General features: G+C 22.9%; 2 protein-coding genes across 2 annotated transcripts; both read right to left on the reverse strand.

Moving 5' to 3' along the window:
• Nucleotides 1-1,377: 1,377 nt before the first annotated feature.
• LOC127277604 (exportin-6-A) lies at nt 1,378-12,684 on the reverse strand. Its single transcript, XM_051298876.1, has 16 exons — nt 12,549-12,684; nt 12,167-12,370; nt 10,385-10,576; nt 9,744-9,903; nt 9,237-9,496; nt 8,885-9,048; nt 8,132-8,438; nt 7,772-7,864; nt 7,273-7,441; nt 6,925-7,063; nt 6,314-6,669; nt 3,721-4,048; nt 3,015-3,212; nt 2,550-2,828; nt 2,298-2,463; nt 1,378-2,127 (listed from the first exon to the last, which is right to left on the reverse strand). The coding sequence occupies exons 1-16, from the start codon at nt 12,549-12,551 to the stop codon at nt 2,050-2,052; spliced, it is 3,096 nt and encodes a 1,031-aa protein (XP_051154833.1). The 5' UTR covers nt 12,552-12,684; the 3' UTR covers nt 1,378-2,049.
• Nucleotides 12,685-13,845: 1,161 nt separating this feature from the next.
• Nucleotides 13,846-18,458, reverse strand: LOC127277605 (notchless protein homolog 1). Its single transcript, XM_051298877.1, has 6 exons — nt 17,809-18,458; nt 16,805-17,044; nt 15,551-15,804; nt 15,159-15,396; nt 14,705-14,926; nt 13,846-14,159 (listed from the first exon to the last, which is right to left on the reverse strand). The coding sequence occupies exons 1-6, from the start codon at nt 18,134-18,136 to the stop codon at nt 14,020-14,022; spliced, it is 1,422 nt and encodes a 473-aa protein (XP_051154834.1). The 5' UTR covers nt 18,137-18,458; the 3' UTR covers nt 13,846-14,019.
• Nucleotides 18,459-19,305: the final 847 nt, after the last annotated feature.

The following is a 19,305-nucleotide window of genomic DNA, read 5'->3' on the forward strand; positions in this document are numbered from 1 at the left end:
GTAATTTTGGACGAGAAACAATTATGAAATCAATAATTATTTGTATAACTTTATTCTGCATTTTAAAATTCACTTTTTATTTTCTTTCAAAGCAAAAGCTTGGAAGAAAACATGCTCGCACTGTATTGTAAAAACTGGTGGCGCCATCTCTCATATGCGATCGGTAATGTAGTAACTCATTAGATTTCACAGGTTTTCACAACACTATTCACATTTGATAAAAACTTAATTATTATTTAATAATTCGTATTGCAAACACTCAAATTAAATCAATTTTACACTTTTTTATAAATATCAATTGTTTTTGCCGTTAATTTATATTCTTTTCATGAAAATAGCACGAAAATAATTGTACAGCTGAACTGATCAGGTACCTCGCGCACATTTCCATTCATTATTAATTATTTATTGCTTTATTAATTACAAATGTTGTAGGAATTTACTCTATAAACATTCATTTACCCTTTTATCAACTTTTTTTTATCATAATAAGTCGATTAATAGCTTTTTTATACGTTTTTTTACATGTCTACCTAATGTCTACCTAAAGTCCGCTTAGTTAAGTAGACATTACGCAAATCGAATCCGCCAGGGAAGTCCCAAAATTTATGTTTTTTTTGTTTATTGGGTAAAATATACAAAATTAAAAAAAAACTTTTAAACAAAAGTTATAGATCTTATTAAAATACATTTTTTATCTTATGCATTTTTTTTTAATTTTGCATTTTTTACCCAATAAACGAAAAAAAACATAAATTTTGGGACTTTTTTATGGTTTTCACCATAAAAATCAAATTTTTGTGTATTTTCACTATTATTTTCGTAATCAGCGCATCAAAATACATAAAAGTACGTAGTATAAAAGAAAACCAAAAATATTTTTAAAAAATTCAAAAATTTTTGAAAAATTCCGAAAATATTGTAAAAATTGTTTGCCCATTATCGGGCTAGGTTTAAAAGTTTCGTAAAAAGTAGTTTTTTTGAAAAATTTAAAAAAAAAATCGATCAGTACGTCAAATGAGAAAAATGACTTTTTATCATTAAAACTCAAAAATTCTCCAATTTTCAAAATTCCATAACTCGAAAACGGCTTGCTAAAAAAATTTGAAAAAATTCATGAAAGCTAGTCTCAATTAGTACTAAAAGAAGAATCGGAGATGCAATTGCAGATGGACTTACACTTTGGCGTGGAATACATCATATATATTGAACAAATTATTCTTCCCCTGATAAAACATTAATAATTATTTATAAGAAAGAACAAATTCTTAAAAATTGTTTAACGATTTTAGAAGGAAAAATTTACGATTGAAATAATCAGAAAATTCTTTTTTCGATTATGCTCTAAACTAAAAAGAAAATATCAAGAAAAAGAAATTGTATAAAACATCTTTTATTTAAAACAGTTAATACTTAATTATAATTTTCATAAAATCGCGGCAGTGATTCTCACATAAAAATGTTTGCAAAATTCATTGATTGCATGTACATAGTTACGTATATATATAAATATACGTATATAATATAAAGAAAATTCACTGTTGGTCACTTGGCACACAAAATAAAAATTTCGTGTGCGCTATACTTTCATCACAAAAACATACATTTTTTTTTTAAATTTTCATCCCCTTTTTTCAACCTTTAAGACAATTATCTTCTCAATCACACTAAATTCTCACTGGTTAATATCACATTTCAAAAAAATTAAATTCCTGAGTTAAATTCATTTTTAATTAAGTTCATCATTTATTGAACATATTTAGTTAATTTATTTTATAATTTGTTAATTTCTTCATTATATTTTTTCTCATAAAAGCGATACTTTAAATTAATATTCTAAAACTGATCAATTAAATTGTAAATTTCTTTATATCTGAAAAACTGCAGGAATTTAATTTATTTCCTAATTCGTCTCTATTCTCAATGTCATTTTTTTTTAAAAGTGTTAATATCGATCGAGAAGACTAAAAGTCATAAAGGAAAAGATTTTTCAAAAAATAATAATAGAGACTATCTAAAATACTCTTGATTGCAATCGTAAACGATTTTTCATCCGGGCCTGCACAACTGATAACATCTTAAATCAGAAACCAGTCGAAGAACTGATCGCGTTAATGTCGGTTGATCCTAAAATTAAAAAAAAAAAATTTTCTGTAAACTAAAATAATAAATAACAAAATGTTTAATAATATTTTTTAACAGAGAAAAAAAATCTGTTACAATAATATAAATAAAAAATTAATGAATTAATTAAAATTAATTATAATTTGCATTCAATTTTTTTTTTTTAAACTTACAGTTGATTTATCGAAATTTTCCATCAAAGTCGATCGTTGTACATTATCCAAGCCTTCGCAGCTTGTCAAAAATGTTGGTATAAAATTACCAAAAAACCAAGCGATATCAACAGTCGCAAGACTATGAATTGCATTTGCTATTTCGTCTGCTAACAAATTATGAGATCTGCAAAAATAATATTAATAAAGAAATAATAATTATTTGATAAAAATAATAATCATGTGATTAAAATTTTTTTATGCACTACCCACCGATGAAAAAGAACAGTGAAAAGAGCCATGAGAAATCTTTCAAGAAGATGATTTTTAAACACTGAACGCTGATAGAGTCGCCATCGTCCATTCAATTGCTCGAGACTTTGAAGACTCTGACGAAAAATATTAACGTCAGATTGAAGTAAAGCTTGACCAAAGGCTTCTAAAATTGCCACAAGTTCCTCCTTGTGTTCAATAGGTTCTTCACCTTCCGGATGACCGAAAGTTCGAAGTATCGACGAATTATAAAAATATTGCCAACGATGAATTAAAATACTGAAATGGAATATTTTTTTTTCTTTTTAATTTTTCATTGAAATAATTAAAATTGAATAAAAGGAAAAAATGTTAAGAAAGTTTTTAATTTACAAAATTAAATTAGCGGAATTTTAAAATTTTCAAAATAAATTTGATTAAATAACAAATTTTTTTTTAAGAAACTAATTTTTAAAATACAATTACCTGTGAAATAATCGCAATAAAACGAGTGTCGTGTCAGGATGTGAACTAAGATCGTTGCTTACTGCTGGCCAAACGTGTCCAAGGCACAAACTAGTAACAGAGGGAACAAACGCCTTAAATGCATTACTAGGAGCTGACACGACCAAAATTAAAATTTCCAAGAGTTGATCAAGCGCTGCTCCTGACGAGATATTTTCCCTAAAAGACAAAAAAATTGGAAATTAATATTTTTTCTATTGAAAATTAAAGAAAAATTTCAAAATAATTGAAACTTTAAAATAATTGAATTGTTAAAAAATTAGTAGTATGAATTAATTTTTTATTTTTACAAAAATATTTATCTAATTTTGAAAAAAATGAAATATTAAATTTGAAATTTCTTTTACTTAAAATAGTTTATTCCACGACTTCAAACATTGTATAGAATTAACCATTTTGGGTAAAAACTTTTCAAATTTAATATTTTTCAAATTGAACAAAATACCTTCGTCAAATGTTAATAACAAATAAATTACATTATTAAAAAATATCTGCAAAACCAAAAATTTTTTTGGAGTTTTCAGAACAAAATTACAAAAGTCAGAAAAATTGTTGAATTTTTTCAATAAAATCATTTTCAAATTCGATTATTTTTAAGCAAATATTCATGTGCTAAAAATTTGTTGTTTGTTTAAAATTTTTTTATTTTAAAAAGTAAACATATTACCTGGTATAAACGTGTAACATTTCTTGCACCGCATTCTGAGTGAATTCAGCTCCAAGTTGTTGTTGAAGAACTAAAAATGCCGTATGCAAAAAACTAAGTAGTGTTTCACTTGTTCCCTGATTACGAATAAGATGGGGTAAAAGTTCCAATATTCTTTTTACAGATTGCTCCAAACTCGAATGAACTAATTTTTTAATCATTGTCGATGAGGAGGAACAATCTTCAAGGAGTTGTTTCAATGGAACAACTGCCGACGATACTGCCGAATCTGGTGGTACCGGTTGTCCTTCAACTCCTAAAGGTTCCGAGAGAGCCGCTACAAGAATATCTAAAACATTCGAAATGAAAATTATATTTTAATTAAAAAAATTTTTAAATATTTTTTTTTTTTCTCTTCCTAAGTTTAAAATTATAACAATTTCAATTTATACAAATTTTGATTAATTTAAAGTTTCAATTCATCAAAAATGTAATTTATCCAAATTTTTATTGATTTAAGGGCATATCTTTGAAACCTTTAACTTTTCAATAAGAAAAAAAATTTTTTTTTTTTTTTTTGAGCACAGTATTGAAACTCTGTCTACATAAACTTCAAGAACTAAGCTTTCCAATTATACAAGTGGACAGATAAAACAAGTTGTCTTCAAAAAGTTATAAATATTTAAAATTGAGAATTATTTTTAACCTGTAACAAAAAAATATTCAACAGGTGTTTGCTTTTTAGGATAAAAAACAGTTGAAGGGAATTTTCTAAGGGGTTATAATTTTAAAAAGCAATAAAATTCGTTTAATATTTTCAATATTTATATGAATAATAAAATACTGAAATAATGCACTGGGTATAAAAGCATGTGTCAAAAATTAACTAGATATATAAATTTTTTATTTGAATATTTACATTACATTTTAAAATAGATTTTTATTATAGTGAATTGTTTTAAAAATGTAAAATTGTAATTTTTAAAATTTACCATACGATTTTCATAGACTTTTTTCTATTTAAATTTAATATTCGTAAACTTTCCAATTTCTTTTCTCTTTTTTCCTTTTCTATTTTTCTTTTCTCTCGCATCTTATCTTTTTTCAGAATAAATTTTTTTGGATCCATTTTTGTGTCTCGAAATAAACATTAAAACTTAACCTTCAGGTCTTAATAATTAATGACAGTTTCTATAAAAAAAATTATAATCGGCAACTTTGTACATAACAATTTCTTTCTAAAAAATTTCGGTCGATTACGGTCGACCGTAATTGATGAATATTTTTACATTATCTTTGCAATAAAGTATTTTTTCTCGAAGCACATTCACGGGATGTTAAATGGCACATGTGAAAATAAATACAAGTACTTTTCGAATACTTTTATATGATTTTCATGAAGTATCACTCGTATTACGGTTGTTTTCAAATTTTGTCTACACGTGTTTTCGTTTATTTAACTTATAATAGTTTTTTGAAGACATGAAGCACATCAATTTATTATGTCTCAAAATAATTATAGTAACTTGATCTTTGATTTCCCATAAGTTATTTTAACGTGCCGCTTGTCTTATAAAAGAAAAATCATAAATACGATGATTACGGTCGAAAAGGTTAAAAGTGAGGGACAACTTTTAAAAGCTTATAAATTTTTTCACAATTAATAAAATATTAATTTCCCTGCGAAAATATGTTCACGGATTAATTAACATTGAAAAAACATATTTCAGAATTAGTAATTTTTATTAAATCTAAAACTATATCGTTTAAAGCATCAGAAAGTATGGTTAAGGACAAGTAGACATCGTTAAAAATCGCGTATTAAAATTGAAATAATTATTTATGTATTTAATAAATTAAAGTGGAATCTTTTGGAAATGATTGATTGTATCAAGCATTAATATTTCCAACAAAAACCAACAAAAAATTTATTAAAATTACCAAAATATATGCGAGGGACTTTAAAGTTAAAGGTTCTAGAGATATGCCCTTAAATTTAAACCGATTTAATTTGCAATTGTTTCAAATTGTCGGAATTTCAATTTATTCAAATTTTAATTGATTTAAGTTTAAAAATTGTCCGAATTTTAATTTATCCAAATTTTAATTCATGTAAGTTTCAAAGTATGAATTTTAATTTGTTTAAATTTTAATTGATTTAATTTTAAAATTATCTAAATTTCAATTTTTCCAATATTTATCTGATTTAAGTTTCAAATTGTCCGATTTTGAATTAGTCTAAATTTTAACTAATTTTTGTTTCAAATTATCCGAATTTTAATTGATTTAAGTTTTAATTTGTCTAAATTTTGATTAATTTCAGTTTAAAATTATCCAAATTTTTGATTTATTTAGGTTTAAATTTATCTAAAATTAAATTTACCCAAATTTTAAACTTTCCTGTTCTAGTGAAAAAAATGAAATATTGTATAGGAAAATGTGTTTTTCTAACTTTAAATTACTAGATTTCTATTAAATATTCTTTTAATTTAATAAAATTTGTTTATCAGTGAAAATTTGCTCTTTTGATAAATCTAAATTAGAAAATTAATTTCGTTTAAAAATTAAATAACCAAATTAATTAATTATAAATAGAAAAATGAAATGAACTCACTCATTAATCTTTGTCGCATGGCATTGTCCCCGTGTGGAAGAATAATTCCGTTTGTTAATGCCCTTCGTAATACTTTGACAGTATCGGGTTTCAAATGTGGATACACTTGTGTGCAGAGTAAATCAGTGAAGGGCGATTGTTCCCATAAATTTGGTTTAAGTATGGCTGTGATACTTTGCAATAAATGCGCAGCCGAATGAATTAAATTCGCTGGCGGTAAATCGCAATGCGATGTATAAGTTAATGCCCAAAGGCACGATTGTGTGCAACGTTCGCTCAATGTTTCTCTAATTTTTTCCGGTTGTCGACAAATCCAATGGCACCATGCTTGCAACGATGCCAACAATTGTGAGTGTCTGTAAATTTATTTAGAAAATTTTTAATTCTACCCCTCAACAAAAAAAAAAGAAAAGAAAATTGTGTAAAAGAGTTCGAAGTTAAAAAAAAATTAATTAAAATTAAATGAATAAATACTTGGAAAAAAATTAAAAAAAAAAGAACAAATAATTATTTAGTTTATGTTAATTAATTGGAATTAAGGAAACGAGTAATTTATTTTATTTTTTTTTGTAGATTCAAAAAATGAAATTTAAATTTGATTTTTTACTCACACTTCAATGAGATCGAGAACGATTTCTGCGGGTTGAAGAGCAGCTCGAAATAATTGATTGTCTCTGGCGAATGCACAGGCTTCTAAAGTTTGTACGATTAATTCTTCAGTTAACACGTGATCCGAATTCATTTGGTCGCCTGTAAGAAAAAAATAGATTTTTATTTATTTTTATATTTATTAAAAATTATATTGCAAATTTTTTAATTTTTATCGAATTTTTAATTTACTGAAAAAAAATTATTACTCTAAATATTAATAAAATCAACTAAAATGATTATTGAATTAATTGTGATAAATAGGAAGAAAAGATGATAAAATTTTTTTTTTTTTTCAAAATGGTACTTGCCACTAAAAAGTGTATAAAGTCGAGCTAAAGCTTGAGTCGTGGACGCTAAATCTCGTAAATGTGCGTGAACACCCGAAGCTTCATTTTCATTTAGTAAAAGTACTTGTCCATTGGATACTGCATTTCCCAATTCACCAAATACGCCTAACGCCTCTCTCCATGATCGATACTAATGTAAACATTATTAAAATACTATGAAAATCCGTTTCTTTTTCTTTTAATATTTTTCAAATTTATAAAAATTCAACAACATCACCTACCTTTCAATTTCAATAAATTTTATTTTCAAAATTCATCAGTATAATTTAGTACTTTACTACAAAAGGACATTTTTTATTATGAGTCCGTATATGTAAAAATTAAATAAATAAAAATTCAAATACAGAAAAAAAATAAATACAAAAAGTACATTAAAAAAAAAAAAGTAAAAAAAATATATAAAAAATTCTATTTCAAAATTCATTAAATTCATTTTTTCAAAAATATAAAAATTTCTCACCAATAGTGTAAAAATTGGGACGGGAGATATATCTGCAATTTTTGCTAAACATTCAATGTTGCATCTTAAAAAATGTTGCCACTCTGTTTCGTCCTGCAGAAAAAAAAGTCGAAAAATACATTTTATAATTGTTTTAATATTGTAAATTTAAAATTAATTTTTTAATTGGTGTAATTTTTAGTTAACCAACATTTAAAAATAATAATTACTATTATTTAATATTAAATTAATTTAATTTTCAAATTAAATTTTAGTATTAATTTCTAAAATAAATAAAAATTGAGATAAAATTTGATAATAATAATAATAATAATAATAATTTTGATTGTTATTATTAATATATAATATAAATTATCTTACATTCTCGTCGAGATTTTCCGTATCGAGATATTTTAATGTTCGTGCTTCAATTTTGAAACTAATTTTTTGTAAGATACGTTCAGCGAGAGCTTGTGCAATAGTGGCATATTGTGATTGACTACTCTCTAAAAGAACAATCCACACTTCCAAACAACGCAAATATCCATTGATTGTCGAACATTGTTGAAATGTATGATGATATAAAATTTCTAATAATGTATTCACTGGAAATTTTGGACACGATTCAACTCGTTTCAAATGATTCGTGACAAATAATTGTAAAAATTCTGTTGTTTTCTCCATGTAGCTGAAGAGAAATTAAAACAAAAAATTGTATAACTCATTATTATCATAATTTTATTATAAATAAGTGAAAAAAATTTGTATCTTATATATTTTAAAAATATAAATCTTGTTTTTTTTTAAATCAGTTTCAATTCATTTAATTTATTTCTAAAATATGTAATTAAAAAACTAATTTTCATTTTTGATTGGCTATGCTTTTTTTTCATTTTTTTGTCCTCTTGGAAAAAGGATTCCATGATTTTTTTTCAAATTTCTTTTATCAAGTTAGATATTATTTTATTTTTCATAAAAATTTCGAAAAAAAATGCCCCAACTCGTGAATGGCATAAAAAAAAAAAAAAAAAATATTCAAATATATTTTTAAAGAATTAAAAATTGCATTTGAATTAAAAGAAAATTTATCAATTCAATTAAATCGTATTAAATTTCTTAAATAAATAAATTTACCTTTCGTCGATTGTATCCAATCGCTCCATGGATTGAAATATTTCAATGACTTTATGAAAAATTTGTAGAAGCAGTCTATCAGTTACACTTGGTGAACACGGTCTGTACAATAATTCGTTTATCGTTGTCATTGCTTGAACAGCCGTTTCAATCTGCTTACCATTCTGCAAAAAAAAAAAAAAAATAGAAATTAAACATTAAAATTCATTCACTTAGAAAAAGAAATTAAAAAAAAATGTTTGAAAAATACTTTTAAAAAAAGCAAGTGGTAATTAATTTTTTTTTTTTAAACAAAAAAGACAAAAGTAAATATAAAAAAACGGAGATTAAAGAAAAAAATCATTATATTCACCATTGAATCATGATATTTGGCACATGCGAATATGGCATCCAATAAATTCGGCGTAATGTGCTCGGAAAGTATTATCCAACTAAATAAATGAGCTAAAACTTCGAGTGTCGCTATACAAAGTTCATTACTGCCTAATGACAATCCTTCAACATCAAGAACAGCACGTATCGGAGGAATATGATTATGACCACCCGTCGGTGATGGTGGCGGTGTTATTGTACCCGAACGATTTTGAGATTTATTCGTTTCACGTAGCAAACCTAAAAAAAGAAATAATAATAATTTCCTAAAATAAAATTTCAAAAAATATACTTCAATATTTAATTTAATAAATTAAATAATAGTAAAGGTATTATTTATAATATTATATAAATATTATAATAAAGAAAAAAAATGTTTAAATATTAGAAATTTGAATTTTTCTATAATTTGCAAAAAAAAATTATATAATAATAAAAATTTGAACTTTCGCAAAATGTAGATAAATTTTTTTTTTTATAATTATACCTGTTAGTACATCGAGAGTTGTCGATACTTGTGCTCCGAGAATTCTCAATAATTCGTCCTTTCGATGAACTGGCAAATCTTCTCGTGGAGTTGCTAATTCCTCGGACGCTGTTCGTAAATAAACTAAACCAAGTAGTCTTGTATGTTTGTGGCCCAATAACTAGAGAAAATAAAAATGACAATAAATTCAAAAAAAAAGTACAAAAAAAATTATTTTTAAAATAAATTAAAATAAATATGAGTTTCAAAATTCGACTCATGTTTATTTAAAAAGAAACCTTTAGTAATCGAATCGTTAACTAAACTATTATTTTACTTTTATTTCATCGAATTCAATTTTCAATATTTCAAAAACCGAATATTTAAATGTAAAAAACATTTTCATTTAGCTGGAAAAAAATACCCGCTCTTATTTTTATATTCATTCAAAAATTGTCAAAAAAAAAAAGAATTTTTATTTTTAAAATTTAAGCTAAAACCGAGATATTTATTTCCACCAAAAATAAAAATACATACCACCATTATTAAAATTTTCCTAAAATTAAAACTTTGATGGTAAATTGAAAATTTAGTGAACAGTGAATTCGATTAAATAAAAATTAAATTTGAGAAAATTTTCATAAAATAGAAAAATTTGTGACCTGTAAAATATTCGCAAAGAAATCGGGATAAAAATGTGGCCAATCGTGTCTCGCAATATCGACGACCAGTTTAACTACTTTATTTCTAACGAAAGGAGCAACTCCACGTTCGAGAGAAAGTGTATATAAAGTTGATCTAATTAACGCTCTATCCTCCCATGGCAAAATTGGCCATCGTCTTCCAATAGTTGTCTAAAAATTTAGAGAATTCATTTATTTATAAACACTTTTAAATATATTACAAATATATTACGGGTTGTCACAAGAATACATTTTTCACTTTTCTAACATTTTCTTGGCATTAAAAAATACCTGACAAAATTTTTTTTTTTTTTATTAAATTTAATGAATTAGAATAAAAATCTAATAATTTTAATTTCCAAAATCTTCTTTTCATAATATTTTGCACTATTTTTACTAGAGCAAGGATCACAATACCTTTTTTTCTTGAAAATAGGTAAAAAGGTGAATTATTTACCGAAAAAACAAAAAAACAAAAAATGAAAAAAGGTGATAAAAAACTGATAGTTAAAACAAATTTATATGAAAAAGAACTAATATTTATATCTATTTAAATTAATTATTGAATTTTTTCATGAATGATTGGAGAATTAATAGTTTAAAATTTCGGAAAATTGAATTTTGAATTTAAATTGAAATTCGAATAATTTGAATAACATAAATTAATTAGGTACAATTTGGATAAATTAAAATTCGAATAATTTGAAATTTAAATCGATATTAAATTTAGATAATTTTAAACTTAAGTCATTTAAAATTTGTACACATTGAAATTTATATAATTCAAAAATTGAAATCAATTGCAACTTTGTTAAATTAAAATTCGGTTAATTTTTGAAACTTTTGAATCGATTAATCTTTAGATAAATTGAAATTTTTGAAATTTTAAATTTCCATCGTTTCAATTTGCATTTGATTAAAATTTTAATATTAATAAATTTGTTTCGAACAATGAAAATTGAGATTTTTTTTTTTTAAAGTAGAATTATTTAAAATTTAAATAAAAAATTATATTGCATTGAAGTTTGAGTAAAATTTAATTAAATTAGAATTTGAATCGATTAAAATATGAATCGAATAAAATTTAATTAAATTGAAATTTGGACGAACTAAATTTTTAAATTTTGATAAAATTCAAATTTATATAAATATTGAATTGATGGTTAATTAAAATTAGAATGAATTTAAATTTAGATTTATTGAAATTTGTTCTAAATAATTTTTAAATCGATGAACAATTTCAATAAATTCAAGCTCGAGTCAATTGAATCATTTATAGAAAAGATGAAAATCTGTAATTTTCTGTTCTTTAAATTAAAATAAGTTCAGAAATGTTAATAAAATTTTTTTTAAACTAATAAAATATTTATCAACATTTATTGAGTGTGATTAGAACACTGTAGAGCAGGAAAATCAAAACCAATTTTAAGATTTTTTTTACGAAATCAGAATAAAATCAATTAAAAATCCAATTATATAATTATTATCAAATTATTATTATTATTATTATTATTGTAATGTCTTTATCATTATTAATTTTAAGTTAATGTAAATTGTGCTGCAAAATAGTTTATTTAAAAAATTAAATAAAATTCATATTGTTTATTTTTTTTTTGCAGTTTTTAAAATAAAAAAATGTAAAATTGACAAAAAAGCTACTCTATAATAATTTATATAAATTTCAAAAAGAAATTGAAGTGTTAAATTTTTAAACTAAAACTAATTTCACTATATAATTAATGATTTATAAAGAATAATTACCTCCAATGTGGATAAGGCGAACATACTGACATAATGATTATTTGTCGATGACAAGAAATGAAGACAAGGTCTCCAGGAATTGATCTGAGCAGCAAATTCATGAAGGCTCTGTTCAATCGTTCGTTTACGTTCATTATTTGTTTCAGGTGAAAAAAATTCAGTCATTAAATGCTCCAGTCTTTGTAGTGCCACAACATCGTCATCCTTAATTTAAAAAAAAAAAAAATACTTTACCCTTTTCTTTTTTACACCAAAAAATTTATATTATATAGATAAAAAAAAATAAAATACTGGGTCAAACGTCAAATTACACTTACAATTATTTTATGTTTCATGAAATAATTTTTTATTTTTTAAAAATATTATTGCTTTAAATACCTACCATTTTAATTTGTTATAATTAATTAGTCTATTTGTTATAAATGCAGTTAAATTCTATGTCTTAGATATATTATAAATAAAATTGAGAGAGGTTAGTTTCTAGTTTGTTTGGCAGACGACGTCATCTCTCCTCTCCTCTCGCCCTTCTTCAACAAAAACCATTTTATCAATTTTCCTAAATGCTACCTACCCATCCCTTTTTATCTCGAATCTAGAATCGATAAAGTTATCGTTTCCATTTTTAAAAAAATTGAATTTTTTAAATTAAATAAATAAAATAATTTAATCATAACAATTATTTATTATATTATAATTTAATTTTTCCTTTCTTTTGCCTATATAAATTAAAATTTTTATATTCATATGGAAAACAAAGTTTTCATTATTAAACATAATAAGAATAATCATATATAATTCGTATTATAAAAAATTATATAATTAAATTAATAAAAAACACACAAAAAAATGCCTGTGCAAAAAATGGTTATTACCCTGACGAAAGTTTTGGATTAAATTTCAATCACTTTTAATAAATATTTATTCCAAGATATTCCGAAAATTTATTTCCGAGCCAATTAGTTTCTATCAAAATCAAAATTTTAAAATATATTTAACAAAATATTCTTTCCGAATCAATCCGTTTAATTCTAAAGCTGAATTTTAATTCTTTTCAATTTTGTTTTTTCTTTCCAAATCAATTTGTTTCATTTCCAAAAATAAATTTTAATCTTCTTGAATTCTGAAATTTAGATTCAAATAAAAACTGATTGTCTCCGAAACAAATTTAAAAATAAAACCAAAACTGATTGAACATCAATATTCGAAACTTTTGTTAGGATAGATAATCAATTAAATGTTAGAAAAATAATTTATTACATTATATAGATTATATTTAACAAATAATTAAAAAAATATATACATTTTTATTGTTAAAACTTTTTAAATGTTTATTAAATAATTTGTCAATAAATTTTATTGAAAAACAAATTTTTTCAAAAGTACTTTAAAAAAATAAACAAAATAATAAAGGAAATTTTTTAAAAGTCATTCTTATTTATTGTATATAAATAAATTAATTTAATTTTAAAAAATTTAACACAAAGATTTTTATTAATTTTTCTTTAATTCGAAAAAAATTACAAACCATTTTTTTGTACAGTTTATTGTACAATTATTTCAAAATTTATCCTATTATTTACTTTTTGTTCATTCATGAAATTTAATAAACGAACGTTATATATTTAATTATGTTTAAAAAAAAATTACAATTAAAAAATACAATAAAAAGAAACATCCACTTACTTTTTATTTTGAATTTTTTACTTTAATAGTTTAAACAAACAATAAATTTCTCAACGATATTAAAAATATATAATTGAGAAATTAATTAAATTACAACAACAATATCAAAATATATATATAAATCAATTTTTTTTTTTAATTGAACTACAATTATTACAATTTTTTAAAAATTAATTTTGCCAAATTCTCAAAGCTTTATCTTTGCCACCAGAAGCAACTCGATCACCACTTGGTGCCCAATCAACAGCATAAACTTCATCCGCATGACCCGGTAAATCATGAAGTAATTTTTTCATTTTAATATTCCAAACTGTGAAAGAAAAATAGTAATTTTAGTAAAATAAAATTTTTACATTTTCAGGCTTGTCACAAGAATAAATTTTTTTTTATTTCCTGATATTTCAGTGCCATTAAAAATTTTTTCACTCACAAACAAATCTTATTAAATTCAAAGAATTATAATAATCTACTCTAATAATTTAAAATTACAAAAACTCGTTCTCCTACACGTTTCTGCAAAATATGTAACTAATTTGAATTTATGCAAATTTAGATTGATGTAAATATTTAATCAATGATTGAAGGATTATTACTTTAATATTTGATTAATTACATTGAATTTTAACTAATTTGGAAAAATTAAAATTAGAATAATATAAAAGTTAAATCAGTTAAAATTCGGGGAAATCGAAATTTAAATCGTTTAATCGTTAGGTAGATTAAAATTTTGTAAATTTTTATTTTCTATCGATTGAATTTGTATTTGATTAAAATTTTTATTTATAAATATATATAAATTTAATTTATCAAAATAGCTTTATTAATAAAATGATATATTAATAACAGAAAAATTACCTTTTAAAGTGGAATCAGCGCTTCCACTGACTAATAATCGTGAATCCGCACTCCATGCAATTGTATAAACCCTTTGCACATGTCCTCTCAAAACACCAACGAATTTTCCACTATTTCCATCCCATAATTTAATTGATTTATCAAAAGAAGCGCTCGCAATTAGTCTTCCATTTGGCGAAAATTTCACATCGTTTATTAATTGTTGATGGCCTGACATTCTTTCTGCAAGTACGAAAATTTTATTTCAAAATATCCATATATATATTTTTTTTTATCTTTTTAGAAAAATTAATATTACTTTCTTTTAAAAATTGTCAATTATTTCAATTGTATATTTTTAAATGATATAAAATCATATAAAAATATGAAATTAAATATAAAATTTTCACGTATTATAAAATGACAATAACAAAATAATTATGTGTAATTATTATTATTTTTTTTTTAAACATACCAATGGGTTTTTTACTAGTCTCCGGTTTCCAGAGAATTAATGTAAAATCATCGGAACCAGAAACGAGTTTTTCCTCACCAACAGCTTCGTAACGTCTTTTTGCACGTTCTTTAGCACTTTCTAGTTCATTTTTTTTCTTTGTAATTTCAAATTCTGCCGTTCTTAAAGCATAATCGACATTAAGCGCCAAACTATTCACCCAATGAGCGTGACCTTCAAGACTTCTGCACAATTTCCCCTAAAATTTGAAAAAAACAAACTCAATATATATTCAAATATATTTTGAAAAAAAATGGCATTCCAAAATGTATTTTTTATTTGGTTCAAAGTTTATAAAAAAAAAAAATTTCAATGGTAATAATGATAAAAATAATAATAATAATAATTATTACATCATCAGCTTTCCAAACTTTAATCGTTCTGTCCTGAGATGAAGAATAAATAAGACCTCGTCCACCCCATTTGACGCAAGTGACACTCATACTGTGTCCATTTAATTCGCGAATTGTTTGACCAAGAACTGTGTCCCATATTCTTAATGTTGTGTCTTTCGATGAGCTAACGAGAAATCGGCATGTTTCATTACTGTGATATGGTTCCCAGCTCAAACAAGTTATCCATTTTTTATGAGCGATCATTGGTTTGCCTAAATGAAAAAAAATAAATTAATTGTTTTTACCTAATTGTTAATTGAGAAAGGAAAAATTACAAAATTCATTAATATTCCACAAAAAAAAGTCATTAGTTCAAATTTTCAGTGTTTCGTATTTCATAAAATTGAATTTAATCAAATTTTATAAAATAGAATAGGTATTGGATATTTTCAAAATTAAAAAAGGGAAAATTTAAAAAAATTTTTATCATTCCTTTTTGAAAATTTTACAAATTTTTTTTTAAAAAGGAGAAAAAAACTCTTTATTTATTAATAATAAAATAAAATTTTTTTTAAACAAATTATAAGAATTTATCCGAAAATAATAATTTTTTTTTTTTACTTTTCTTGGGTTTATTCATAAACGAAACAGTTTCCTTCGTTTTTTAACTTCAAATTTTATTAAAAAAATTGCTTTCTGTATTTAAAAATAAATTAATAATTTATCAAATATTTAATGTATTTTATTATTTTTCATTTACTGTAGTAATTTAAAAAAAAAATTTATAGATAAAAAAAATTATTTCGTTTATTTGAACGTTTAGAACTTCAGACGCATCGAATTTGAAATTATTTAACTTCGTTTAGGTATAATTTTTCTCAGCTTTTAATAATTTTCAAAAAATTGTTTTTAAATTAAAATAGTTTTTTTTTTATTACAAAAAAAATTATTTAAACTTGAAAAATTTAGAAAAATTTTAAAAAAATTTCAGACCTTTTTTTATGATTTTTAGAAAATTTTTAAAATTCCACTTCTTTTTCACAATTTCCTGCGGTTAAATAAATATTCTTTAAATAAAAGAGTATGTCATAAAAAAAATTTAATTAAATATATTAAAACTTCGCTTAAATGAAAACTCTAAAAAGGAAATTCTACAAGTGAAAATTCAGTATACAATATTAATTTTATAAAATTCGACTCAATTAAAAATTTGTTCTCACAAATTTTATATTTACTGGAAATTAGAAATTATAAAAATAAATTTTCACAAACCAATTTGTGATCCGTCCTCCGCATTCCAAAGAAGAATTTTTCCATTTTCACTAGCTGAAGCGACTTTTCGTCCACAAGGCGACCAAGCAACACAAAGTACATTATCAGCGTGTCCTAAACACGTTTTATAAGGAGTTTGAGTGTGAATATCCCAAAGTCTCAAAGTTTTATCTCCAGAACCACTTGCCAAAAGTTGGCCATTTGGAGAAAATTGTACAGCTAAAACAGCTTCAGTATGACCTAAATAATTTATTTAAAAATTAATTCTCAAAATTTCAATTCTAATTAAAATAATGACAATTAAATTACCTAATTAAGGAGGGTGGCGGGTCAAAACTAAAAAATTGTTTTTAACGCAAACAAAAATATAATAAATATATTAATTTGAAACAATTTTAGAAGATCTAGATTTACTCCTTTCGAAAAAAATTATTTTTTTACAAATGTATTTTGTCAATAATTATTTTTTTATATTGTAATTAATTTAATTTATTATTATTATTTATTTAATTTATTTTTTAATTTTTATTTAATTTTATTTTATATTATAATAAGTATGTTCTTAAAAAGTTATAAAGATTAAAATTTTATTTATTAAATAACTTTTTAAGAACATACTTATTACAATAGGTAAAAAAGGTAACAATTGTAGAGAATGTTTCACTTAGTAAAATGAGCTTTTGTTTATAAAAATTGGTTAAAAATTGCAATTTTTGTCTGATTTAAAAGAAAAAAAAACTAAATGTTAAAAAATAATTATTGACAAAATATTTTGGAAAAAAAATAATTTTTTTCGAAAGGAGTAAATCTAGATCTTCTAAAATTATTGTTTCAAACTAATATTTATTATATTTTTGTTTGCGTTAAAAACAATTTTTTAGTTTTGACAGGTTTTTGAGGTTATGTTGACCCGCCACCCTCCTTAATTAATAGTCGTTTGTTTAATAACAGTTAATTCAATAAAATATATAACAGAATTTTCTTTTTTTAAACAATTAAATTACCTTCTAATTCACCAGTGCACCTGGTGACACTTCGGACTTTAAAAATTGCTTGTGGTTGATAAATAATATCGACAACATTTTCACTGGCACTGAAATCTTTATTTAAACTTAAATAAGGTTGTAAACACTTTTCAATTTCCACATCATTCACATAAAATGCCAATGGAAGGGGTTCATCTTCATTTAATAATGTATTGCAAATTAATTGCAATTGTTCCACTGTAACATTAACAGGTAAATCTAAAAGACCGCCAGCCAATGCCACACCATCGTCGGATTTAAATCGTGCAAGAACTGTTTGCACTTCTTCATTATCGTCAATTTCCATAATTTATCGGTGTTTTTTTTTTCAAATTTCAATATAATAATTAAATTTAGTTATTTGTCAAGATTTTGAATTTAATTTCTTGTACGCACGCAATTCTTTTGAAAAATTTAACCTAACCTAAAAATTGAGAATCCCGTACACGTGTGACACACAAACACTGCGAATGTAATTTTAATTTCAATTTAAAGAGAATATTTCACTTTTACTGAATAATATATAAATAATGAAAAAAACATATTTTTTTCAAGTTTAAAATAAGAAAAATCTGCGTGAAAAATGTACACAAAACGCACGTGGTCCAAAAGGACCAGAATTGTATGTTTGTTAAATTGAAGAACCAATGAAAAATGAGATTCATTATCACGTGACAATTTGGTGGGAATATCAATTAAATTATTTTTAAAAAATAGCATAATTATTACTGGAATATATAAATTATTATTATTATTATTTTTTTTAGTATAGTTTTTAAAAATATATTTTCTTTTTTTGTTAAAAAATTAAAAGGAGAATCAAATTTTAGAATGGATGAATATTAAAATTATTTAGTAAAAAAATTGTAATTCTTTTAATTAAATTATTCATAACAAATTGTCAATAATTATAACAATTATTCAATGATTTTAATGTAATTGATTAATTTTACCAATAATTGTACAATTTAAAAAAAATATCAATTTTAACAATGAACAATTTAAAATAATAATTTATCAACACTTATGTGTGAATCTTGAATTATTTCATCGATAATTAAAATATATATAAATTTTGTTGTTATTAACGAAATTTTATTTTTAATTATTTTATCAATAATAATTTTAATCATATAATTATTAATAATTGTTGATAACAAAATATATTTATCAGCAATTTTTATAATGAATCAATTAAAAATTTTCATTTCTTCAACATTAAAATATTGTAACATTTATATAATAATAATTTTAATTTATAATTTTATTATATTTTTGACAAATTTTTTTCTAATTAAATTATTAATAAAACTATGTTTTTTTTCGCAAAACTATTTTGTTTTAAAAAAAAAAAAAAATTAATTATTAATAAACTATTATATAGTTAAATATTTAAAATTTTTAATGAAATAGTAAAAAAAAATGTAATTTTTTAATTTTTAGGTAAAATAAAAAAAATTTTTTTGATAATTTTCA

Source organism: Leptopilina boulardi, unplaced genomic scaffold (assembly GCF_019393585.1).
Source record: "Leptopilina boulardi isolate dan_hultmark-lab unplaced genomic scaffold, ZJU_Lbou_2.1 LbouV2_172, whole genome shotgun sequence".
In the NCBI taxonomy this organism is placed as follows: domain Eukaryota; kingdom Metazoa; phylum Arthropoda; class Insecta; order Hymenoptera; family Figitidae; genus Leptopilina; species Leptopilina boulardi.